This window comes from Electrophorus electricus, unplaced genomic scaffold, assembly GCF_041902795.1.
Source record: "Electrophorus electricus isolate QZ-2024a unplaced genomic scaffold, ASM4190279v1 Scaffold33, whole genome shotgun sequence".
In the NCBI taxonomy this organism is placed as follows: domain Eukaryota; kingdom Metazoa; phylum Chordata; class Actinopteri; order Gymnotiformes; family Gymnotidae; genus Electrophorus; species Electrophorus electricus.
The window spans coordinates 998,794-1,026,621 of NW_027658616.1; the positions used below are offsets into that span (position 1 = coordinate 998,794).

The window sequence follows — 27,828 nt, forward strand, 5'->3', positions numbered from 1 at the left end:
ATAGTTCTTGTATAGCGTTAATAACAGACATTCTGTGATCCATGATGTGTAGAGCTTTAAATGTTTTTTTAAAGTCAGCTGATGTGGAGGAGTAAATCGGAGGTATGGTCTCTGCACGGTGCCGTCGTTACGCTCCAGATCCTCCACTAGAGGAGACAGAAACATCATAGTGGAAATAAAACCAATATAGTCCTCATGATTGGCATATGTGTAGTAGCTTGAGAGTGAAATGTGAGCTAATAATGTTTTTTATAATTCTATTCTCCCTGAAGTAAAGGGACGAGACCATACAAGCTTTCGACTGTGTGTGCCCAATGTCATTATGAACTGCTGGAATGAAGAGAGAGAGAGAGAGAGAGAGAGAGAGAGAGTGTGTGTGTGTGTGTGTGTGTGTGTGTGTGTGTGTGTGTGTGTGTGTGTGTGTGAGCTTACAGAAGCATAGGAAAAGGGTGTCCACACACATGCTGTACACTAAATAAGCCCTGCGCGATGAAATAAGCTCCCACAATCACCGTCTAAAAAAACAGCAGTAGTAGATATACATGCTGGGCCTTCAGTATTATGAGAGGAACTGCTGTCCAGAATAAATGTGTAAATCATGGTTATTTACAAACAAAGTGACTTTACAATCACTGTCAATAAGCATTTTGGAATCTAAAAAAGAAAGAACCATTTCTTCAGTGTACTGAATATGCTGATGTTTTGTTCTCACACAGAAGCAATTGTCACCACTTGAGCTTTTCTGAGGTTACAATACGTACAATAACGGGCAACCAGTAATAATGCAGCAGCTGAAGCTTGGAAATTGTCAGATGGCAGCCTGATTCTCCCAGAGAAGAAGAAGAAAGCCAGCAGACCTTACAGGGAATGTAGAAAAACCCTCAGAGTTACCTATTAAAGTGTGTTGCCATGTGCCATCATGGTCAGAATGTGATGAAGTGTAGTATGGGTAATATACACATGACTTCACTCTATATTTCTCACCTACAAATCCGACCACTAGCACCTTGCAGGAAAACAGCAGCGTGTCTGTAACACGGTCCAACACCACCACCCTGTGGACAGAGGGACATGGTCAAGGACAACGTGCTAAATATGAGCTAGAACAACCAGACACAAAAATGACTGATCAAAATAGCTAATGTCAACAAATATGTATACAAATTAAAGTCATATTCATATGAATATGTAATGATAAATTCCAACATTTAATATTTTTGCCTTAAAAAATGGAAATGGAAGTAATTTGTTCCACAACAGTAAGATTACATCATTTATATACACACAAACCCAGATTGTGTTTTAGACTAAAATGTAATTCATGATAAGTAGAATCTTTACATTGCAACTCTCTTCTTTACCTTTAAACACATTGAAACAGCGTTTCAAAGCATTGTAATCGCGCTAAACACTGTTTCAGGGCAAGAGATTGTGTTTTAGACTAAAATGTAATGCATTATAAATGGAATCTTTACATTGCTACTCTGTTCTTTACCTTTTAAACATTGAAACAGCATTTTAATCGCCCTAAACACTGTTTTACGGCAAGAGATTGTGTTTTAGACTAAAATGTAATGCATTATAAATGGAATCTTTACATTGCTACTCTGTTCTTTACCTTTTAAACATTGAAACAGCATTTTAATCGCCCTAAACACTGTTTTACGGCAAGAGATTGTGTTTTAGACTAAAATGTAAAGCATTATAAATGGTATCTTTACATTGCTACTCTGTTCTTTACCTTTTAAACATATTGAAACAGCATTGTAATCGCCCTAAACACTGTTTCAGGGCAAGAGATTGTGTTAAAGACTAAAATGTAATGCATTATAAATGGTATCTTTACATTGCTACTCTGTTCTTTACCTTTTAAACACATTGAAACAGCATTGTAATCGCCCAACAACACTGTTTCAGGGTAAGAGATTTTGTTTTAGACTAAAATGTAATGCATTATAAATGGTATCTTTACATTGCTACTTTGTTCTTTACCTTTTAAACACATTGAAACAGCATTGCAATCGCCCTAAACACTGTTTCAAGGCAAGAGTTTGTGTTTTAGACTAAAATGTAATGCATTATAAATGGAATCTTTACATTGCTACTCTGTTCTTTACCTTTTAAACATATTGAAACAGCATTGTAATCGCCCTAAACACTGTTTCAGGGCAAGAGATTGTGTCAAAGACTAAAATGTAATGCATTATAAATGGTATCTTTACATTGCTACTCTGTTCTTTACCTTTTAAATACATTGAAACATTTTTCATCAGCTTACACTAATGGTCTTTGTAATGATGAGCATTAATGATTAGAGGGGGTATCTCCCTCAATTATAGAGCGGATGAACTCTTGTTATGCAATTGATTAATTGACAGAGGTGCTGCAAGTTCAGGAGCCTCTCAGTTGGAAAGGTGTAGGAAATACTGCAGTCAGCAAGGTATCAGCAAGCACTTAGAGTGCCAGAGAGTCTAAGAATAGAAGCTGTTTTTTTCTTGGCCTTCTGTTTTTCAGTGTGGCAGCATCGCTGAAAGGTCAAGATGTTGTTTTAGCACACAGAACCACCTTTGAGTAACGCAAGACAAAGAACTTGTCTTTTCTGAGAAGCGTGTAAAGAGAAAGCAATCACTTGCTAAAGCCTGCCCAAAAAACAATGGCATCGATCAGGGCTCTGCTCTGCTTCAGACAGAAATATTCAAAATTAAAACTAAAACAGCAGTAGATGTTTTAAAAAAAATCAAAGCTCTGTGATTTAGCTAATTTAGCTAATTGATGGTTATTATGGCACATCACATTCAGCCTCAAAGAACAAACAATCTCTCTTGTTCATTTGGTTAGTAGTCCTGTTTTCATCTTTCCATAATGGTATATTCTCTTGCCCTTCAGATTCCTTCAGTGGGATCTCCCACTCCAAGAAGGTTAAATTTGAGAATCCTGCGCGGGGCGGGAGCCCTGGCCCTCGGATTCGGGCGGGGACACCCTGGCCCTCGGATCCGGGGTTCAATTCAATCGATGGCTTACCTGCCATGGTCTTTTCCCCCTCTGGAGCCTCGGACGAGGCTTCGTCGTCGTCTTCCTCCTCTTCCAGCTGGCAGGGCGGAGACGAGGCATTGACCTCGCGGCGTGCTGACGGCTATCAGAAGCGGGGCAGCCTCAAGAGGAAGAGAGAGGAGGCACACAGCAGCAACAGTGTACAGATCCTGGAGGAGCTCTCCTCCCCTGGGTTGTCCAAGCGTGTGGCCAGGGGCAGCGATTGCGAGTACCAACTGGTGCAGAACGAGATCCTCCGCTCCGTCTCCAACAGCTACGAGGTTTTGGAGTCCCTGGGCCGTGGAACCTTTGGCCAGGTCGCCAAGTGCTGGAAGCGGGGCACCAGTGAAGTAGTCGCAATCAAGATCCTGAAAAGTCATCCGTCCTATGCTCGACAGGGCCAGAACGAGGTGGGAAAGTTGTGCCTGCTTTAAATGAGCTATTGATATGGCCTAGAATCAGCTGTAGCCCTGATTCTGTTATTGTTTGTTTCAGTTTTTACAACATATGTTCTGTTGGTGTCAGATGTGCTAACGCACACTGTGGAATTTGTATACAGCCAGGGTAGCACAGAAATACTTGTTTGGCACACTAGTTCTAATTTTCACTAGTTCAGTAGGAACTAGTTCGGATAACACACGGACAGCTTGAAGCTTACTCTAAAAAGAAGATTTAGCTTCAGTTGTGTAAGCCATACCTGTTTGGATGTGCATTAAAAATGTTATTGTTATGAAAGAGCATTAATCTGCATTGTTTGAGTACCAAAAGCAAGTTCATGGGTTCATTTCCAAGGGACCACTTCCATAATTGCATCTCCCAAATCCTGTAGAAGTAAATGGTTGAAGGGAAGTACACAAAGTGCTTGATGCTATTGAAAATAAGTAGGCTATTTGTCAGCAGTATCAAACTTTGAAGCTGTGACCACGTAGCTTCGGCTTAACGCGTATTCCGTCTTCCCTCCTTTGCTCCTCCTCAGGTGAGCATCCTGAGCCGGCTGAGCAGGGAGAACGCCGACGAGTTCAACTTCGTGCGCGCGTACGAGTGCTTCCAGCACAAGAAGCACATATGCCTGGTGTTCGAGATGCTGGGGCAGAGCCTCTACGACTTCCTCAAGCGCAGCAAGTTCAGCCCACTGCTGCTGAAATGCATCCGGCCCGTGCTGCAGCAGGTCGCCAAAGCGCTCATGAAACTGAAGAGCCTGGGCTTGATCCACACCGACCTCAAGCCCGACAACATCATGCTGGTGGACCCCATCAGGCAGCCGTACCGCGTCAAGGTCATCGACTTCGGCTCAGCTAGCCACTTCTCCAAGGCCCCCAGCTACCTGCAGTCCAGATACTACCGGTGAGGGACACGTGCTGAGGCGTGTTAGAAATAAGTGTGCACTTGTTGCACTCGAGTGTGCTTTAGAGTAGAGCTGCATGTTGTGGACAGTTGTAATAACCCTGCTACACATTAAAAGCCTATGATGAGCATTACAGTTAACTGGAGCACGATTGATTTATAAGTGGTTTATTTTTATTGGGTCATGTGAGTGCTGTTATTTAGCAAAAACACCTAATGAACCGTCTTCGGTGTCTGAGATTAGTTAGGATGCGCTGAACTGCAGGCTTTGGTAATATCAGTATTTAGCGAGTCTGTACAAAACCGCTATTACATTGTAGCTACACTGTTAATTAACAGTGTAATATACTGAGTAACGGGTGTTTAACTGCATTGGTACTCTGTATTTACTTAATGCAAAACAGAACATTATTGTAGTGTTGGTGCATTGTAGTGTTGGTTCCATGTTACACTAGAATAGTGGGTGTGTAATGTCTAGGAACACAAACACCCCCCCACGGAATTATCAGCCGAGGCTGATTTCATGATGGCGATCTCTGTGTTTTTGGTCCAGATCGCCTGAGCTCATCCTGGGTCTCCCATTCTGTGAGGCCATCGATATGTGGTCCCTGGGCTGTGTCATTGCTGAGCTGTTCCTGGGCTGGCCCCTGTATCCCGGAGCCTCCGAATATGATCAGGTAAGCACATGGTCCTTTGAGCTGTGCCTTAACGCCCGTACAGCATCAGTGGTGCAGACCTGTAGTGGTTTTGTGGCTGTAGTGATATGTGTGTGTGTGTGTGTGTGTGTGTGTGTGTGTGTGTGTGTGTGTGTGTGTGTGTTTGTGTGTGTGTAGTTTGACCTTTTAGCTGCTTTGTCGGCCCGCTCATTTTTAGGATTAATATAAATGAGTTTCTATGGCCTGTTTTTTTAGACATGCACTTTGAAAATGAAAGGATTAACTCAAAATAAAGTCATAATCCTTTTGCCGTATGGTGTCTCTGCAGATCCGTTACATCTCCGAGACGCAGGGCCTACCAGCAGAGTGCATGTTGAGCGCAGCGACCAAGACGCACTACTATTTCTACTGCTACCCCCTGTGGAGACTCAAGGTTTGCCTGTCTTCAAATGCCAAATGCCATGTGTTTTTTATAAGGGACGTAACTTAATGACTTCATGTAACTTAATGGTGGAGCTGAATGGTTTGTTTTTTCTTTCCTTTCTCCAGACACCTTCGGAGCATGAGGCGGAGCGTGGCATCAAGTCCAAAGAGACTCGGAAGTACATTTTAAACTGCCTTGACGACATGATGCAGGTTATTTGGGCTTTTGTGCGCGTAACTATACGCATTTCTTTTAGTGTTGCGATGTGAAATTGAAGAACGTGACAAAGGGCTCCCGCAGCTCACATTATAGAGCAGGTAGAACAAGGTGCTAGCTGAAAGGTCGAGCGTTTCTGCTGTCATAATGAGTAGCGCATGTAAGTCGCTCTGGAGAACGGCATCTGCGAAGGGCAGAGCAGTGCGTAGAAATTTGCTGCAGAACTTCGTTCGTATTGGGTGCATTGCCGCCCTCTGCTGGTGAATAATATGACTCACCCATGGGTCTCTCTCGCAGGTCAATATGACCAGTCTGAAAGGCACCGACGTCTTGGCGGAGAAGGCCGACCGGCGGGAGTTCATCGACCTACTAAAGAAGATGCTCACGCTAGACGCTCACAAAAGGATCACGCCAGTGAAGACCGTGAACCACCTGTTTCTGACCATGACCCACCTCCTCCACTTCCCTCAGAGTGCACAGTGAGTTGCTCCAGGCCTTCCAATCTACATGTCAGTGTTTCAAAAACATTTTAAGGAACACCGTGTTAATTTAGAAATCCAAATAGCATCAGAGTTTCTCTGCTAGTACTGTAACCCCCCCCCCACCTGTGTGTGTGTGTGTGTGTGTGTGTGTGTGTGTGTGTGTGTGTGTGTGTGTGTGTGTGTGTGTGTGTGTGTGTGTGTGTCTCTCGCTGCAGTGTGAAATCTTGCTTGCAGAACATGGAGATCTGCAAGCGGCAGTGCACAGGCTTCGACAGCAGCAAGACCCTGTTTGATGGTAAATCTGATGCCCACTTTGGTGCTTCTTTTAAATGTTACATTAGGGTTGGCTTTTTGTTTGTTTGTTATTCTTCAAGTAGATTTAAAACATCACCAAACTGGCCTCCGATTCCACCTATAAAAGAAGACAAAAATGGTTTCAAATGCAAGTGTTCTACCAAATCATGTTACTGCTCAAATGTGATCCACAAATGGTGAATCAGGTTGTTGCCTAGTATTCGAGTAGCCGATAAAGAGGCCCCTCTACCGTAGTTCAAAACGAAATTCCGTTGAATCCAAACTTCATTGTGTAATTGTTGATCATTGTAGCTGAGGTTTTTGTGTCTCTCGTTCTATAAGACCAACACTATGCTTTCTTCTATGGTTCTTGTATGTGTATTTGTGGAAAATTCAATTCTACTTGTGTTTTTGCAGTACACAGTACTTAAGCAGACCGAGAACTCTTCTTGGTTTTTCAAGGGTTGCGACTTGTGCAATATTCAGCACATTTAAATAAATGTTTCTTTCTTTTCCTAGACGTTTTCCAAACACTTGATTCTTTATGACATTATGAAAATTTCTTTCTTTCCTCGAGTACAAACTCGAGTCCATCATTCATTGGCTGATATGTTACTATCATACATGTATACATGCAGACTCAAGCAAGGAGTTTGTAATGGTGGTACAACTGTGTTCAGGTCATTTGATACTTTTTATTGATAAAGATGTTCTTTTCCAGACTCAGTAGGGTTTTGTTGTTTTGTTTTGTTTTTTGTACCTCTATGAACATTATTGAATAATATGCCTTATAAGGGAATCTCTAATTAAGAGAATCATGTGTTTACATTTGGAATAAATTACATTCTGATAATACCCTAGCACCTGAGTCATACACGTTTTCTTTAATGAAAGGGGTTCAAACCTCTCCTGTACACCAAAGCATCCCAAGCCAAGTCTTGGAGGATTTGTCTGTCAGTCATTAAAATATCAGTTCACAGAAAGATGGATGAAACATGTTTTACTTTGATGAACTTTTTACCTTGGAGTACTTTGTTTAGTGTGAGAAGCTGTAAATGTGTCCAGTCCTTAAAGCATTATTCTGATTTTTCTTGTCCCCTCCATCATTTTCATGCTCTCCTTGTAAGGGCTGTGAAGATGCTCAGCAGAAAATGAGCTGCTCAGCTGCAGAAGAGCACTTCAGCCTACATTTCAAGCCAATTCAAATTTGAACTCCTACACTGTCTTCTCACATCCATTTCTTTTTGAATGTCAGTTAGGACATCAAGATGAATTAAGCACACTAAGCCCAATACTAAGAGACTGGTAGAGTGGATGAGCCACACAGCAGGACACAGCACTATTTTTGCTTCAGCCAGTGCTAACTTGATGCAGTCTTGCTGCTTGGGGATTTTGCAGGCTTTGACTTCTTGGGTGTGTGATGAGGATTTTGCTTAAATTAAACTCCTCATAAACACGTATGACCAACCTGTGCCTATGCTCTACCAGGACCTCATCGCGTACTTCTCTTTCAGTAACTCGGAGCCTGTGTTTTTTTGTTTTGCTATTTCTGACATGATTGGGCAACATTTTCCTTTTAATGTATATGTGGAATCCACAAAAAATATACCCACTTAAGTGTGCTTCAGCATAAATAAGCAGACACTGCAGTTTGGATTATTTCTAGGGAAACAGGAAAATATAGTATCTTTAATTCGCTGCATAACAGTTTACATTAATTATTAATCATTCGTATGTGTTGACAGTTGCAATAAACAGATTAAGAAAACATGCCGTGAAAATGCTGCCGTGTCCGTATTATAACAGAAATAATGCAGCTTCACTGAGCAGATCATCCATAAAACTTGCTCTATATGGATTTTATGAATAGTATGTTAATTTTGTTTAAAAAGACGATGAGGCCTAATGGGAAAGGCTAAAGTGTCAAGTCGGACTTGAATTCAACGACTCAGGTAACATTGGGCTCTCTAGCTAGGTTAGCTAACAGACAAGCTGTCTATTTGAGATGGTTAACTTAGCTAGTTCACACATTACTTATGCACATCTCTTGCGGCAACAGATTCTAATTTTCATGGCGATGGAGCACGTTAGTTAACTAGCAGATTAACTGCCAACTATTTACTGTAGCTGCGATTAACGTTATTATCTAGCATTGGCTCGCTAACCGTCGGATTGCTCTAAAAGAGCTGTGACAGCTGCATGTCAGTCCTCGGTCGCTGAACTGTCTTCATGTCTAAGCACGGATACCTGTCGATAATGGGATCATTTGGGGGAGAATGAAGTGTGAACTAGCTAGGATAATTAGCTACTATGGCTAGGTACCTGTCTGCCAACGATGTGGCAAATTTAAAATACTGCAGTTCTTTCGTATAAAGGGAAGCTTAAAATTGTGACATGTGACCTTTTATCTTGGCTGCTGGCTAGCTATTGTAATTAAGTTGAATTTCAGCTTGGACACCTTTATAGTAATTGATGGTTATTATGACACATCACATTCAGCCTCAAAGAACAATCTCTCTCATTCGTTTGGTTAGTGGTCAGTTTTCATCTTTCTCTAAAGGTATATTCTCTTCCCCTTCAGTTTCTTCCAGTGGGATCTCCCTCTCCAAGAAGGTCAAATTTGAGAATCACGCGTCTGGCGGGAGCCCTGGCCCTCGGGTTCGGGCGGGGTCGCCCTGGCCCTCGGATTCAGGGTTCAACTTGTTCTATGGTTCACCTGGCCTGGTCTTTTCCACCTCTGTAGGCTGTGACTTGGGTAATATTCAACACATTTTTAAAAATGTTTGACAGTTGCAATCAACAGATTAAGAACACATTTTGCAGGTTAATTACTATAGTGGTAGTGTTTTTTAAAATCTACTTCTATTTTAGCTTTAATTTTGAATAAAGCCCATAACTAGATCTGCATGGCTTGCGGCTATTGTAATCAAGTTGAAATTGAGCAGAGCTAAATTATTTAAATAAAGCACTTTCAGGGTGATGTGGAGGCAAAACAACATGGAAGATTGTGATTTACATCCGCTTGGTTTTCTTGAGCCTTCTTTCTGCAAGATTAAGGGTGGGAAAATCAACAGAGAGTAAGTTATGAAGTTAACTAGCTGGCGTTAGATAAATCACAGAATTGTGGTTGTGTTTTTTAAAATCTACTTCTGTTTTAGTTTTAATTTTGAATAAAGCCCATAACTAGATCTGCATGGCTTGCGGCTATTGTAATCAAGTTGAATTTCAGCTTGGACACCAATATAGTAATTGAAGGTTATTATGGCACATCCCATTCAGCCTCGAAAAACAAACAGTCTCATTTGTTTGATTCGTGTTCCTTTTTTCATCTTTCCCTAAAGGTATGGCATCGCAGCTCCAGGCATCCTCTTCCGCTTTCAATTAACTCTAGTTAATTGCTTCAAGAAGATCAAATTCGAGCGTCATGCGTCTGGCGGGGACGCCCTGGCCCTTGGATTCGGGCTCCAATTCAACCTATGGCTCACCTGGCCTGGTCTTTTCCACCTCTGGAGGCTCTGAGATGTGCAATATTCAATACATTTAAATAAATGTTTCATTCACATTATGGAAATTTCTTATTTCCTGTAGTATCTTCAACGGTTCAGTTTTGCCAGCATGCTCTATGTACCTCTTTGAACATAATTGAATAATATGCCTTGCAAGGGACTGTTTTAATTAAAAGAATTAAGATAATCATGTGTCATACACGTTTTCTTTAATAAACGGTTGGTGGTGCTGTGCCAGTTTCACTAATTACTTAAATCACTCAGGCAAGGTTGAAGCTGCTGTAAATGATTTTGAAGTTATCAACTTCTGCTGTACCACTGAAGGAGTCCACCCCCTCCCTTTAGAGCATCTGTTTTTTTAATGGATATAAATCTGGAAAATTACAGACTTGACAGATTAAAAAGCTAACAACAACAAAAATAATCAGAGATGACTTTTATAAGCCGTCACCTTAAAAAGGCACATTTAAAAAGTGGATCCAGTGCTCCAGCTTGCATGGAGTAGGCTGGAACATGTTCCTAATTAGGAATCACAACATGGCTGCTCAGGAAATCTGAATGCCAGACAGACAAAAACAAGGGCTTCAAACCTTTCCTGTAACACCAAAGCAACGCAAGCCAAGTCTTAGAGGATTTGTCTGTCAGTCATCAGCTATGGCTGTGTCACCTGACTGAGAAACACCTGGGTTACCTCTGACCCATGGGGTGGTAAATGGTCTACCAAAAACGACCTCAAATAGTGACAATTTGGTGGTGGCACTGGGCATCATTCTGATCTCACACAACACTGCTGGCAGTAGATTGAGGTAATAAAAGCAGTATGGGCATCCGGTGATATGGAAGAGGATCGCCTTTTAAATAAAATGCAAGTAGCTCAGGTTGAACATAATGGTACCAAGAACCGGTTGGTGTAAATATTGAATATTAATATGCATACATTGAATAATGTATGGTTTGGAGAACAATAGTGGAACCTGAACAAGTATTATTAAAAATTTAAATTGTGTATTGAGTGTTTTAAAGTGTGTATTGAGTTAACAGTCTTGAACTTAGGAAGACCTAGGAAGGACAAGATCTATCCATTTCTTTCCTGTTTTCCATCATGGCCTTTGTTTCAATGTATAATTCATTTTGTCAACAATGCCAGATGACTGAGGATGGTAAGGGATGTGAAACTTCCAGTCAATAGTTAGGTAGGTGCATAGTTTCTGAGTTACCATAGAAATGAAACAGGGTCCCTGATCTGAATCTATTACCCGAGGCGCACCGTACCTCGGTATTATGTCCTTGGCTAGGATTTTAACCACAGCGCGGGCATCTTCCTTAGAACAAGGAAACGCCTCAGTCCACTTGGAAAACCTGTCTAGAATCACTAGCAAATACTTCAACTGACCACAAGGTGGCAGGTGCGTTTTGTCTAGCTGTAGATACTGAGAGGGATCTGCTCTAGTAGAAAGTGCCATTATTGTTGGTGATTTCAATATTCACTTTGATAGTGCCCAACACCCTCTGAACTTGGCCTTTAGTTCTATATTAGAATCAATTGGTTTCAATGTACAAAGAGAACCCACACACTCTGGTGGACATACTTACCCTGCTCTCATATTGACTGACTAAATTAGTACTTATTGTAGGGTATTGTTTATTACAATGATGTTGATTAACAAACTCTATCACTTATTGTTTATTGCACTTATCATTGTTTAAGATAGACCTTATGTGTTTTGTACTTCTAGGTATCAGCATTGATCCCAGTATTCTACAGTATTCTAGTTCACTGGTATGTTGGACTCTAACCTACTGTACTGTACTAGGATATATTCTATGAGTAAATGACAAAGCACTTTTGTAAGTCGCTATGGATAACAGTGTACTGCTAAATGCTGTAAATGTAAATGTAAACATACGCTTGACTTAGTACTGCCATACGGTGTAGACATGGAGAAGGTAGTTATACTACCCCAGTCAGGTGCCATCGCAGGCCATTCCCTAATTTCATTTAAACTATGCATGAGCCACACTATCGTAACCTCGCCTCGCTATCATACCAGACACACGATCACATCGTCCACTGCACCTGGATTTATTGGGAATCTCCCAGACTAAAAATTTGCGCCTAGGATTCCCTCAAACCCAAAGGAACTTGATCAAATTACTGAATGCTTAGAATCAGTATTCTGCTGTGCACCTAATGATGTTGCTCCATTTAAGAATAAAAAAATTAGCTACAAAAATGTAGTACCTTGGTATAATGATCTCATTCGCAATTTAAAACAAAACACTCAAAGAATAGAACATAAATGGCACCGCACTAAGCTCGTAGTCTTCCAGCTTGCATGGAAGGAGAGCCTACTCACCTATAGAAAAACACTTATTACTGCTCGAACAGCTTATCTCTTGAGCCCAATAGAAAATAACAAAAATAATCCTAGATTTCTTTTTAGTATCTGTACAGTCAGGTATTTTATTAACTACTTCCCATCTTGGGGGTCCATGGGTTTTGAGAGTTATGATAAACTGGGATGTTATGATGCTGTCACTTCACCTCTCTTCTGTCACTCGAGTGTGTTGACTGAGAGCGGCGGAGTGCTGATGTTCCAGGGTGCCCTCGTGCCTGTGTTTCCTTCTGGCTCTTTCCTTTTAGCTGTGCTGCCATAGCTAGATCTGCCGGAGCCCATCTTTGCACATTATAGTTCCCTAATTTACACACCCTTGTACCTGGACATGCCTAATAATCTAGTCTCTCTTTCTGCCGAGGTACACCTACTCCTGATGTCATGATGTTACTGAGCCTCAACCCGTCTCAGCTGCCATGGCTCTTCCCACCACCCCCTGATGTGCCCTGCTGTAGGCCACCACAGCTCCACCCTAGCCAACTGCTTCTCCCTTGCCCTTAATGGATGCTCTCTTGTGGGATGGGCTTTGGACACATGCACACCATCGCGTCAAGACTAGGGCCTCTAGCAAATTGGACTGGACATTAACTGCTTATTTTTTCATTTTTTATTTATTTCTCTCTTAAAATTGATATTATTGTGGTGAGCGTTGCCAGGCAAAGGAGGATGGGCTTCCCCTTTGGGTCTTGGTTGCTCTCAAGGTTTCTTCCTCATGCTCTAGGGAGTTCTTCCTCGCCACTGTCGCCCTTGGCTTGCTCACTGGGGGCTTGGACTTGGACATTTGTAAAACTGCTTTGTGACAACATCTGCAGTAAAAAGCGATATATAAATACATAAGGATAGTGATATTAAATGCAACCGCAGAAAAATGAACCAATAACATCATTCTTGCACAAAGAATTGTCCATCCCACTACCAATGTTACAATGTATTCACCAAATCTACTTTTACATATTGTTATTTGCATTCGGCACTATTATATACAAACCATACATTAATCAATATGTTCCAACACATTCCAAGAGAAGGCTTCTCTTGACCTTATCCTAAAGAAGATTGTTTTTCTATATGGTCTTGAGCCTGGTGGAGAGGTCATATATCTTACCCTGAGGTCCACCAAAGCCTACCTAGGATCCTTTGCTTAAGCCTGCAGATGCCTCTGCCCTGTACGCAAATCAATCTGAAAGGACACAGAATCTTTATACTCCCTTATGTTTTATGTTATTAATATGTCTAATGCATTGTTCGGTCTCTTTTGCCTGTAAACACTCCTTATTACCTCAAGGGCATGCCACTGTGTGAGTCCTCAGCCCGCCCGAACCAACACCACTGCTACGACCACCTCCGTCGTCGGGCCACGGCCGTCGATCTTCTTTTCTGATTCATCAAAAAGTCTTTTGTAGGGCTGAAAGAAGATCGATATGTATTACATGTTTTAAAATTCAAATTCTTATATGTTGTGTCTTGTTTTGTACATTGTTGTATGTCAGTAGATAATGTTGTTTTTAGTTTATAGATTTGTAAAAAAATAAAAATAAAAATCTCAATACTATCTTAATAGGTTTCCAACAGTCCCATGGTAGGCAGTAGTTCACCTGGGTGCTGGGAATATTGACATGCCTATCGATATCTTGTTGCCATTTTTTTTTTGCCTTGGCTCCTGCCACAGTTCCAGCAGTCTGTGATGTCATCCTACGATAGGTCAGGAAGCGGCTCCGTTCTTCACCACCGGCCCGCAGCCTACTCGCTCGGCCGGAGGAAAGTCAACTGGTACCCTTACCTGTGAGAGGAAGAGGAACAGCGACAGACAGGAGGGATTCCTGCATTGAACATCAGATGGATTATTGAAGTTGATTATTGTAGTAAAAAAAAATATCTGAAACTTTAAAAGGGCTGGCAATTAATATGATTCATGTTTCAACAGAAATATAAAACACATTTTAGGACTTGCAGATGCTTTATTTTCGTTAAAACTATTTGTAGATTATGTTGTGAACTATGCCCTAATTTGTTGTTTGTTGTTTGGGACCAGTCTGTGATGATCTGTAACCAACACAGCAGCATAACCAAATTTGAACTTCTGCTGTATTGCAAAACAATATCAAATGTAAAAATATGATAATTATGGCCACATTACATCTCTATCACTTATTGTTTATTGCACTTATCATTGTTTAAGATAGACCTTATGTGTTTTGTACTTCTAGGTATCAGCATTGATCCCTGTATTCTACAGTATTCTAGTTCACTGGTATGTTGGACTCTAACCTACTGTACTGTACTAGGATATATTCTATGAGTAAAGGACAAAGCACTTTTGTAAGACGCTCTGGATAAGAGCATCTGCTAAATGCTGTAAATGTAAATGTAAATGTAATCAAAAACCAGCCATTTTTGCACATTTTCAGCAAATTGATGTTTCAGGCTTTATTGATGATTTGAGCGTTGCCTTGTAAAGAACGATAACATCCTCGTGAAACGTGACGAGATGGGGGAAACATCTTCACTACCTATCATAAGACAAAAAAGTTATTGATTTTTAAAAAATGGATATAACTGTGATATTCTGTCTAACAACTAAATTGTCATATGTGTTTCTAGCAATATGTTCTTACCTGTAGTTGCAGCAGCAGCTACAGTGTTAGGGTGCTCCTTGCTTTTCTTTTTGAGTTTCTAACAAAAACAAAACAATGATTTAGTAGAAAAATATCAGAGCATAAGTAAATTTATAACTAAAAGTACAGATACAAACCAGTAATAATGCAACAGAATATAATTTAGAACAAATTATGTCATTTATGCAAAGTGATATATACACATTCAGTGTGAAATGAAATTCAAATATGCACTACTTTAAAAATTAATAATGTAACAAAATCTAAATAAGAAATAAGTCAAATGTTTTACCTTTAAGTTCTTTGAGACCTTACTGAAGGGGAATAGGAAATGCAATCTCCCCTTCTGGGCTTTCATGGTTTTGCTCTGATTGTCCAGAGAAGGCTCAGTACATGGTGACCTAGCAGACATCTCAGACTGTAGTGATGGAGAGCTATGTATATCGATGCTGAACAGGGAAGACCAGTCATTGTGTACACTGGGGGACTCTTGAGCCTTCTTCACAGAGGGTGGGACAACCAACTCCATAACTTGGCTTGCCATGACGTCGGAGGAGGTGTTCCTACTATCTGTGCATAGCTCTGATGATGCCTGTGATGATTTCAAGTCATCCTGCTCTAGGTAGATTGGCATGACCATACCACAGAGCTCACAAGATGAGACCCCTTCAAGGTCAGGATTTATTAAATGACGGGACAAAAAATGTGTCCTTCCTTTTATGCGGGGATTGATGTCTTGCGACAGTTCAGCAAATTCCTCCATCTCATCATCAAAGCGCTGAAGCATATCCGAAACCGGAGAGCCAGCTATAGGAATGGTACTTATAGGTCTAGATGTACCATCGTCATGGACATCTGAGGATAACGATGTCAAACTCTCAGTATCTCCTATCAGAAGCTCACTCATTGCTTCTGAATTTGTATCTTCCATAGTCGAGTGGAATTTCATCACAATTTGGTCTCTCTCATGGTCATCCAGGCAACTGCGATGCGTATCAATAACTGCAGTCCTAACATCTCTGCTTAGAGAGTCTATATGAGCTGTCCCCTCCTTCACGTGGACTGAAGCTGAATGATTTATCTCACAAGATCTGGTACGGAAAGCATTCAGCAAATCTGCAGTTTCCTTCTTGGAATTTGCAAGCAACACTGATCTTAGATCAACATCTAACATTTCTTCCAGAGATGAAAGAAGACCCATCACAGTTACTTCACTGACAATGTCGGCAATGAATGAACCCATATGAGAGATCATGACCTTTGTCTCCTGTGAAAGAAAGGAGAGATAACATAGAAAGGCGAACATTGAAAATTGCTCCAAAATGGTTTTGGTTGTTTGGTTTAGAATTAATATGAATCCCATTTAAAATATGATGATGTGTAAGCAATGTAGTATGACTTACTGGACTAGGGATTGCTTTCCGGATAGATGTCCACTGCCTAAAAGAATGTGAATAAAAGCATTCTTTAGAACTACAATTAATATTTATTCTAAAAATCTCATACATTCAAAAGTATACCAAAAATAAAAATGATAAATTGAAGAAGAAGAAGAAGAAGAAGAAGAAGAAGAAGAAGAAGAAGAAGAAGAAGAAGAAGAAGAAGAAAAGGTTTAAAAATGGCATACTCATTAGTCAGATCCATCACAAAATGGGTCAAGATTGGTGCAATATCGAGCTTCTCCAAGTCTGGGATGATTTTTTTGGCTCTATCAAGGAGCATTTTGCTGTCATTCCTCACAGGTTTATTCTCGTCTTGTCTTGTGCTTTTTGACTTGCTCTTGTTTTGAGAACCATAGAAGAGGTTGAATAAAAAGAAATTAAATATCAGGATAACATAACAACTGTGCTGACATCTCACTTATTAGCAACAATTCGATTTTCTGATGAAAAACAAATTTGGCCATTTTAAACTCACCTTTTTAAATACTGAAGAAGCCCGTGCCACTTTTGGAGGTGAAGGAATTTTACTATGGAAACAACAAAAATATATAAGGAAATGTTGTTCGTTTGTTATTCTTCAAACATCAACAGCCTGAACTAAAATCCATGATCAAATTATTTTGAGAGAGCTTGTGTCTAAGTTTATAGATTGTTATTCTTATTCTCTATTTAATGGATGAATCACTCATAGAGCTCAGGTCCATGTTGTATTTTGTTAATTGCACAATACAATCAAAATTATTTTATTCTACTTTAGCACATTATAAGGAAAATAAGACTAATTCCTTTAACATTACTTCCTAATCTTTTAAAATAACAAGGCTGATGAAACATGTTTCATCTGTTTCATGTTTCATCGTTCCGATACTTTGGAATAGTCCAGAAAGTATTTAGAGTGCAAGCTCTATTGGTGTTTAATACAGATTAAAGAGTGGCTTGTTTAGCTTGATCTAATTGTTCAGCTTGTTTAGCTGGTTTAATTTAAATTCTGTTTCAATTAATTTCATTTTCTACATTTATATTTTGTGACTTTTAACTGTTTTATTTGATCAATGTTTTATTACTGAATACTGTTCGTTCATTGCAGTGTAAAGCACCTTGAGATTTTGGGTTCTATAAGGAATATGCTATATAAATAAGAATCATTTTAAATTAATATTGTTATTCTAAGATTTTTTAACATTGTAGTGCAAAGGCCTTACATCTTCCTGCCAAAAAGACGCTTCTGTTTCTCCATTTGTCCTGGTCCAAGTTTTCTTAGGACTCTCCTGGAATACTTTGTTCTGAAAAGGCGATATGAAGTCAAAAGCATAAATCATTTTTACAGTTTGGTGGACAGACAGCAATCTAACATGTAAGCAGGCAGGCTTGAGGATCAGAAGGCAGACAGTTATACATGTGAATGGCAGTCAGTTCAGAAAGACTGTCAGTATGCAGACCAACACTCATGGAGGACAGAAAACAGGCAAGAAAGCAATCAGAATGGCAGCACACCTTTACAGGCAAATTTCAACAGGCAAGCAGCTGGGTATGCATATCCCTAAACCATTAGTTCCAAAGGCTAAATCTTACTGCATTGAATACAAAAAGTTTATGAATGGTTTAAACTGATTTTATTAGTGGTTAATAATTAGGTCACAAACAACTTAAACATCATTAAGTAAACAGTCATGACACATACACAAAAGGGGCAGCAGGAATGTGTCGACCTGTAGAATGTGTTGGTGGGTATATGGAAGTAACTTATTAGCTAACAAATATCTGACCCCACGTAATGGTGACTGTTGGAGAAGGCAAACTAAGATAAGTAACCAGTCAGGTTAGCGGTACATATGAAGGTGAGCTAACTAGCCCATATGGCAAGCAACAGGTCAGCTGCTCTTTTTACGCATTTAAACTGTTCATTTATAGCCATTAACAAGGTACTGTTAAACTCTAGACTTTGGAACTCTCAAATGGAACTCTCTTTTGAGTTAAGGGCCAAAAGATTTGCTCATAACATAAAACCCGTTTTCGCTTCACTGCTTCAAGTAATAAGTCCTTTTTTTTTTGATAATTCTATTACATATATTTTTTTTCCGTTTCAGACAACGGGACGAGTATGACAGCGACTGAAACGCACCCATTAACACTAGCTTACGTGTTAACCAACAGTCACTTCCAAATATTCAACCTGTGGCTCGGCACCGCTAAAATGATTTTATAACCGTGAGGGCATCTGACAGAATCAACACATAACCGACAACTGCTGTGAAAGTTAGAAAGCACAGAATACATACATTGTTTTTGCTCACACAGCGCACAAAGTGTTAATGGTCAAAATTATCAAATTAAATTGTTTATATTAAGCAGATTCTCTCTAGTGAGTGAACAGAGGTAGACGCAGAGAGAGGGGCGTTACTGTGGATCGACTCTTCTCTGCTAAGTAGAGCTGTTCGTCTCAAACTGTCCGCACTTAGGAACGTTATACGCACCTGCAGCGTGGACGTACCACATCGAAATACGTCACCAATTGTGGGCAGACGAGAAAGGGCGGGTATGGTGATGAAATTTGGTTTAATCACTTATATTACTTGTCTTGTACCTTTAAAACAGCAAAATCTAAATAGCATAAAAAGCAGTCGCTTATGCTTGACATAAAGCCTTGTGTGAGAAAACAGGTGGAACGTCAATGCATTCCATAACTATATAAAACTACAGCAGACAGACCGTTCATCATAAAATTAGAAAAGCTCTAGCTATAGTAGCTAAGCGGACATTTAGACAGACAGACAGATACATACACATACAATTAGATGGAAAATAGCCTTCTGTAATTACAAAATTGACTTATTCAACCGTACCTTGTTCTGGAAAGTTGACCTACGATTAGGTTTAATTCACTCTATTGTCTTCCAACTTTATAACTGCTGAAATCTGTCAAGTGAAATGACATATAAATGCTTGCGCTCACCTTTATATACTTGTAGTGACGTCAAAGCTGTTGTGATGTCATATGCATTGTGACATTTCTAGAATGCTGCACTGACATTTTGGTTATTGGGAAAATAAGTCAATAGTTCAAAAAATATTTGAAATCCCTATTTTTAGCAGCAGCCGAGTAAGTAGCTGATAGATGGGTACTGGTAGATGGGTACATCTTTCTTCAAAAGAACCCTTATATGACTTTCAACTTTTTTTTCGTATAGAGACCCTTTTGTGTGTAACAAAAAATAATGTGATTTGTCAAACATCCAGTTTCAAACAATATTTGCCCCAAAAAAGGCCAAACCAAAGACATAAAGAATAATCATTGTGACATTGTGACAATTGTGACATTTCTAGAATGCTGCACTGACATTTTGGTTATTGGGAAAATAAGTCAATAGTTCAAAAAATATTTGAAATCCCTATTTTTAGCAGCAGCCGAGTAAGTAGCTGATAGATGGGTACTGATAGATGGGTACATCTTTCTTCAAAAGAAGCCTTATATGACTTTCAACTTTTTTTTCGTATAGAGACCCTTTTGTGTGTAACAAAAAATAATGTGATTTGTCAAACATCCAGTTTCGAACAATATTTGCCCCCAAAAAGTCCAAACCAAAGACATAAAGAATAATCATAATAAATTAATTCTCTGCAAAGTTTACAAAGATTTGTACTGCAAAGAATGACATTTACTGTTTGTGAACAAGTCAGTAACAATATTATCCAGTAAAGTGGTGGTATATTTCAGAGAAAAGTTACATATTAAACTTATTTTCCTCAAAATCTTCATTTTGATTAACATTTGAGGTATGAAACCTAATATTTAAGCAGTTCCTGAAACATTGGTTGTACATGCACTTGCATAAAGTGATCAATCGGTCTGGCTACAAACCGGCACATTCTACAGAAATGGCCCTCATAGCATGTGACGGAAAAACTTGCTGCTAAAGCTGCCAAACTGTCATGTGTTTTGATTCTTCTAGTCCTTTCAGCAGCCTTTGACATTCTTCTCTAATCTAACACGGTCTTGCAGATTTCTCCTTTGTAACATACGAAGGATTCGGCCCGTTCTCTCACAGGAAGCTACCCAGGTGCTTGTGCAGTCTCTTGTAATCTCAAGGCTAGACTAATGCAACTCGCTACTTGCTGGTCTTCCTCCGAGACATCAGACCTCTACAATTTGTCCAAAACACATCAGCAAGACTGGTCTCGACTGGTTTCCCTTTATTGGCTTCCAATAGCTGCACACATCAGATTAAAACCTGAATGTTTGCCTACAAAGCCAAAAATGTCCCTCAATATTTGATGTCAATGGTAAAAGCCCGATCTGTACCTTGAGTACGTCGAACCTCAAGTATGGCTTGGCTTGAAACACCATGCTTCAAGTCTCATGGAAGACAAGTATCGAGAGTATTCTCTATCTTGGATCCTAGATGGTGGAACAAATGTCTGCTTACTGTCTGGACAGCAGAGTCCCTTGTGGTCTTCAAATGCAGACTGAAGACCCATCTATTTGTGGAATATTTAAATGAGCACTGATCCTACACCTATGTTGAGTAACTGAACCTCTGGTACTTATTCTAGAGTATTGTTTTCCGAACTTATCGATATCTGTTATAGAGTATTTTGCACTTCTAGGCATCAGCACTGATCCCTGTATTTCAACAGTATTCTAGTTCAATGGTATCTTGGACTCTAACTTACTGCACTGGCTAGGATGTATTCATTCCTTGAGTAAATGATAAAGCACTTTTGTAAGTCACTCTGGATAAAAAAAATCTGCTAAATATCGTGAATGGAAATGTAAATAAGCCTAGAAAAGAATGGAATTAATAACAACATGACATACAAAAAAATAAACTTGGTAAAAAAAAAGCAAGAAAACAGACAAAATCTTTCATAGGTACTGAAAACAAAAAGAAATTTTACACATCAATATGAAATTAACAATAAGTCTCTAACATATGTTACTTATACTGAAACTTGCTAATGTGGTTGGAAATATTTCCAAGAGGAACCTGTGGATACCCAATGTCCTCCTCATGATACATTCCATAATTGAAGCATTCCGAGGGATTCGCCTTTGGAATCAGACTCTGTTTGGACTGCTGACACCTCTAAACCGATCACACAAGTTAAAGACGGGATGCAGGGCTTTTGGGCAGCTGGACATCAACTTATTCTCACAATTTTTCTTCATCTGAAGTTGAACTGAGTGAATTGAGTGAAGTAACCTCATGTACCACAGAAACTATTCAGCCTCCTCTCAACGGCTGCCAACGCTTTTCTCATCTTCATAGTTTCTACATCCTCCAGAGCATCTTTGAAATGGAATTTCATTGCTCCTGCAAACCTGGTGTACATGTAAATGGAGTACTGTATCTGCTTTTACCTCCTGTAATTATACTGTTTATAAACAGAGAAAGAAATGATGCTCATGAAAGAGAAAATGTAGACGTATGGCTTGATCCTCATGGCTGGTGGATTGTTTCTATGGTACCTCTTAAGCAGCTGTGGTGTTACTCACGACTCATTTTGCCTTTAGGTTTGCTTTAAATGCAATTGTGAATGGAACAGCTACAAGCAGCACTACGATACACTCCTCTCTGAGACAACCAACAGCATTTTGTTGCAGGAAATGAAGAAAATTGCCAGGGAAAAAGCAGACATAGCGTATTCAAAATACACAACACCAATCATGAGGAATGAATTGGAAGTAGCTGTAAGGCTGCAAAGACCAAATGATGTTGAGAGTGCATACAGGGCAATCTCTGAGCATACCTACAAGGTACAGGAAATGGAGGAGCAAAGACTCAGTTCTGCAGAACCACAACCAGCACGGCAACCAGCACTCCAACCAGGACAGCAACAACAATGGCAACCAGCACGGCAACAGGAATGGCAACCAGCACATCGACCAGCACAGCAACAAGAACAGCGTCAAGCATGGCAACAAGAAAAGCAACCAGCATGGCAACAAGAACGGCCAACAGCATGGCAACAAGAAGAGCAACCAGCATGGCAACCAGCATGGCACCCAGGACAGCAAGAAGAACAGCAACCAGCATGGCAACCAGGACAGCAAGAAGAACATTAGCATTATATGACTAATAGAATATCCTAAATTTCAGCAAAAGCTCAGTAAATATGTTTTGCTGAAAAACCCAATTAAAACTCAAAGGTTAATGCAGAAATGATTATATAATTTGGGAGCACTGGACTTACTGTGTGGTAGGAGGGACTTGCTCCCAAAGTCCTAAAGAGGAACATTGCTGGGATCATGCAGGCAGTCTGTGCTTTCGCAAGGCAATCAGCATGTGGAGTCTGGTGTTTTCTGCTGAGGTTAGGTGTGATGTGAGCTGTTCCTTGAGCGCTGATCCACACTGCAGACGTCATGGACAAATACAGAGCGCTCTGGACGGGCCTGCTAAAGCGCACCATCGTCACTAGAGTGCACTTTACACACTTTCATCATTGCTAGAGTGAGCCTTACACACTTTAATTGCCGCAAAAGTGCGCTTTACTCACACACTTTCAGACTCTTATATGGATTTGGTCCAACCACATTCTTCCAATCGAGAGCCCTCCGGTTGGATTTCTGTGCCATATATTTGAACATCCTGCTCTTCCAGGCATGTCTACACACACCAGCACACATGTCCGTTCAGAACCAGAGGCTTCACATGGGTCTAAATGAACAGTTTAATCATGAGTGCTTAAGGAGGTGCTGTGAAGCTCAGAGATATAAACCACTTGGTCTCCCTGTTGCTGGGTGTAGATGTTTTGCAGATCTGCAGCAGGCCCGCCTCACCAGTCGGAGCACAAAGCAGAAGGTTCAGCTCCTGGGAGCCCTGCTTGAGTGTGTTTCAGCCCGCTGCCCTGCATTTGAAGAAGATTATGATCATGTCCAGTTAAACGGCCCCCTCAGCCATTCAGAACACCTCAGAACCTCACGCAGTACCCTGCAGGAACTGAACACGGGCACCTTTGTTTTTTCACTGCTGTTGAAGTCCAGGAGCAAAGCCTCCTCTGATGTTCTCCTGTGCTGTCCTCCAAAGGATGCCCATGAGTTCCTGAGTTACTGCAGCTGAAAGAGGAGGAAGAGAGGCTCGGGGCCTCTTTCTTCTCTTACATCTGCCCTGCGGAAAACTTTTGAGTTTCATATCAAGTCTGTGCTCACATGCACCAGGTAATTATGTATCACTGTTCCATATCTCATTTGTGTTAATGGACTGGTCTTAACCAGTCTTAACGTGTTTGTTTAAAGTGTACATTTTCTCACCGAGAGCAGGCGCTTTCTCCGGACATCTGTTTAAAGTGTTCATGAAAGTTTCATAACATACATAACTTAAATGTGAACATTTAAAATGCTCACCAGTTCAGCTTCTATTCATCACATAACTTTCAAATCCCAGAGTGTGTGAGTTTGGGAAAACATAACTGACATGGACTGAGCATTCTACGTGCTCTGCTGGCTTTGCATTAGTGTACATGTTTACTGTTTTGATGCTCCACATTAGATAAGCTGTTATCTACTAGTAAAACATACACAAGCATATTAGCATGTGATAACTCACACACTGTATAAGGGATGCAGCAAGTTATTTCTGTGCAAATGTTTTAATATTTCTGTTCTCCATTTTGTGAAAGCTGTGGACAGCAGAGCTGCAGAGTGGATGTCTACAACTACCTCTCTGTTAATCTGAGCCCTACTATGACCGACAGTCTACACACTTACTTTAAGGTCTGTCACGTCACACACCCTCTTTGGATAACGCTTCATTACTGTGTTGTAAAGGAGAGAATACAGTTATGACATGCTGCCATTTTGATTTTATCACTCTCAATGAAAGGGTCTCTTTCTTTTTTCAGCCAACACTACTTGAGCGTTTTTGTGTGTGAAGTAGGCTGCAAGGCAACTGAAGAGGTGGAGTTTTTCACACTGCCACAGTGAGTCTCGTCTGACGTAGATGACCTTAAAGAATGAGTTTTAAACCAGTCCAACACACACACCCTCCTCCACTCACACACACTTCCAGTCCTTAAGTCACTTTTCCTCTTGGAACAGTATTCTCATCCTCCATATTAAGCGGTTTGACATGCTGGGCCAAAAGCTCTCAGACGTGATGGACGTCCCGTCCGAGCTGGATCTCTCTGCCCTTCCTGGGGTGGCTTCTCTCAGACAGCAGTCGAGGTGAGCTCGTACCATTAACCCGTGCCCACATACTTCTCTGTCCACCCATTCCCATTTAGCTACAAAATGCTGACTGAATGGCTTTGTGGTTTGTCCTCAGTGGAGCAGCGGGAACCCAGGAAAAACCCCAAGAAAAGCAAAATGATAAACTGGGGGAAAACTCCAGTCCCCAGCCAGGTAGAGTTGTGCCATTTTCTTTCAGTGGAGTGATAATATGGCTGTGTATAAGTATCTGCCATAATGACTAAGTTCTTTTAATCCATCAGTAGTAAATGAGAGAGGAGAAGGACAGGGAGCTAGAAGACAGCACGTAAGCCCACCGGTGAGGAGAGAGAGAGACCAAAAAGAAGAGAGATACAGGCTGAGAGAGACACAGAGACAGAATGAGAGAGAATGAAAGAGGCCTGTTAATACAGAGATGGGGTTTCAACGATCCATGATGCATTTTCAGTTAATCGTATGAAAAAAACACATGTAGTTGTTGGTTGCAGGAATGTGCACCCACCTACAGACTCCTGGCTGTGGTTTCTCATTTAGGTGACAGCATTTAGGTGGTCTTGCTCTAAGAGCCATCAGACCTCTACAACTTGTCCAGAATGCAGCAGCATGACTGGTCTTCAGTCTTCAAAGGTTCACACATTACTCCATTGCTGCGCTCCCTTCACTGGCTTCCAGTAGCTGCCTGCATCAGATTTACAAACTTAATGTTAACCTACAAAGCCAAAAATGGACCAGTCCCTCAATACATGATGTCAATGGTAAAAGCCTGATCTGTACCTCGAGTACTTCGAACCTCAAGTACAGCTCGCCTTGAAACACCATGCTTCAAGTCTCATGGAAGAGAAGCATGGAGACTATTCTCTGTCCTGTATCCTAGATGGTGGAACAAATGTCCGCTTGCTCTCTGGACAGCAGAGTCCCTTGCAATCTTCAAACGCAGACTGAAGACCCATCTATTTGTGGAATATTTAAATGAACACTTTCCATGCTCCTATGCTGACTAACTGAAACTCTAGTACTTATTATAGGGTATTGTTTTTTGCACTGATGCTGACTAAAGGAAGCTCTAGTGCTTATTGTTTATTGCACCGATTGTTGTCTGAGAGAGATTATATGTATTTTGCACTTCTAGGCATCACATTAATATACTGTATTCTACTGTATGCTAATATACTGTATTCTAGTTCATTGGTATCTAACCTACTATACTGGCTAGAATGTTTTCATTCTATGAGTAAACGACAACAGTACTTTTGTAAGTCGTTCTCGATAATAGCCTCCGCCAAATGCCATAAATATACACACGACTGTCTCGTTTTATCGTGATTAAAATATGCTACTTACGGGACTGGGTTACGGATGTTTTGCTCTATAGCCAAGTTATAAATATCTTGCTTTCTCTCAAGGGCAGGGCTTAAATTATGTCCACATAAAGCGCCAGTTTTCGGTCGATTTCTATTACCTACGGAGCGGTGCAACCACGCGTTAACACACAGGTACATCAATCACCATCAGGTCAGGTTTCTGGTGGACCCGCGTAGTTCTTTTCGATGTTGTGCTTAACCATAACATAAAAAGTAAAATGACATTTCGACAAAACAGGATACATCGAATAACCAGAATACTGGTTACCTTTTCGTTAATATTGATGTTAAACTGAACCACACGCCAGCAGTTCGACCCTCCTCACATTGTGGGCCAAGCCAGTAATAAAGCTATAACATTACTTCGCCCACGTCTTCTTAATACTTCTGTGTTCATTTGGCCAGTGACATGTTAATTACTTAAAATTAAACTAATCGTATTATTTATTTATCTTAAACAAACTAAACTAACGTTAACTAATTAATATATCGTAATGTGAAGGTAACCTAAATTTCACCGTAGCCTATGCTGCTTTCCTCCTGTTATAACTACATTAACCGATTAGCCTTCAGTTAGCTAACGGTAGGTGGCTAAAACTTGCCATGATACAAAATCGTCAGAAATGGCACTAAAACACAATGTAAACATAGAAAATTCCAGTAATGGCGAGGCTATTCTGTCCCCTTTTATTAACAAGGGTCACCAATATGATTAATTATTTTTCAATGATTCATGTGAAAATCCATTTTTGTTCTGCTTTGTTTCTTTCTGTTAGATCACTGCCTTTGGCCTAGCGTTAGCTAGGCTAGCCAGCTAGCTAATTATTCAACGAAACTTTGAGTACACAAACGCTATGGTAAAAACCTGTGGTAAAAATGCCAAAACGTGAAGTAAAATGTTAACTGGAGATGGTAAATGTCATTAATGCATCAAACTGTATGACCGAAGGATAAACTTGTAGCTATGTCGTTATGACCAGCTGTATGTCAAATGACCCAGTATGAACCAGAATTAGCTAGCTAGGTTAACTCTATATCTTGCTAGCTAGCTGATTTTGTGTATCGTTTAATTGAGGGGCAAGTCTGCAAAAATGAATGTTAGGCAAGACTGTAGTCACAATCCATATTGTGAGAGACACATCCCCCCCAGATATTCAGATATGCTCAAATTAGCCCCCCCCCCCCCTTTTTATCGAGGTAATACATTTAAATATTCCACTCACCAGCTGTGTTAGGATGCATCAGTGTTCTCATCTGCTAATGATTCACTTTTTATTATAACACTCACTATTACTGACTATCTAACGCTTGATTTGCAGGAAAAGGCAACCTTAACGTCAATACGGCCTTTCGCGCTGAAACTGTAGTTGTAGAAATAAATATTTTACTTAAAAGTGTCAGTAATTGTGTTAAGTGGAAACAGACATTTTTGGTGAGAATGGGTCAGTTTGTAAATGCGAAATCAATCAACCATTACTACTGACTTTAGCTTATCATGTCTAAGTTTCCTGGAAAGTTAAATAGTCACACATTCATGCAGTGTTCATCAATGGTCTCGGTCATATTCAGACAACGTTAATGTTTTTAGATTTCGTTCTATACTTTTTATTTCCTGTTCACTCTGGTTCATTCAGAAAGTATGAGGATGTTGACAGGTCAGGGAGAGTGGGTGATATGGATGTGAGTGAGAAAAGGAGCAAATATTGATGGTTAAGACCAAGTAATGATGGTAAGGAGAAGGTAAAAGCTGCTCGTTGCCTGGACAGAACTTTGGAAACCAGTCGTCGTTCTGAGAAAAACATAGCAAGTTACAAATTTGTCCAGTAGAAAGAAATTAAACAATAAGAAATATGTGTCTATGTGTGTTAGAGGAGCAGTGGTTAATAAAAAGATCAAAT

At 40.3% G+C, this 27,828-nt stretch overlaps 1 protein-coding gene across 1 annotated transcript; it reads left to right on the top strand.

Annotated features, from left to right (window-relative positions):
- Positions 1 to 461: 461 nt before the first annotated feature.
- On the top strand, positions 462 to 9,233 carry LOC145655726 (homeodomain-interacting protein kinase 1-like). Its single transcript, XM_081709220.1, has 9 exons — positions 462 to 466; positions 3,089 to 3,440; positions 4,007 to 4,374; positions 4,928 to 5,051; positions 5,359 to 5,463; positions 5,580 to 5,666; positions 5,968 to 6,149; positions 6,368 to 6,447; positions 9,028 to 9,233. The coding sequence occupies exons 1-9, from the start codon at positions 462 to 464 to the stop codon at positions 9,231 to 9,233; spliced, it is 1,509 nt and encodes a 502-aa protein (XP_081565346.1).
- The last annotated feature ends 18,595 nt before the right edge of the window (positions 9,234 to 27,828 follow it).

Coding starts and splice junctions, on each gene's coding strand:
- LOC145655726 (XM_081709220.1), top strand. Junction 5,052..5,358: donor GAGCCTCCGAATATGATCAG/GTAAGCACATGG, acceptor GTGTCTCTGCAG/ATCCGTTACATCTCCGAGAC. Junction 6,150..6,367: donor CACTTCCCTCAGAGTGCACA/GTGAGTTGCTCC, acceptor CTCTCGCTGCAG/TGTGAAATCTTGCTTGCAGA.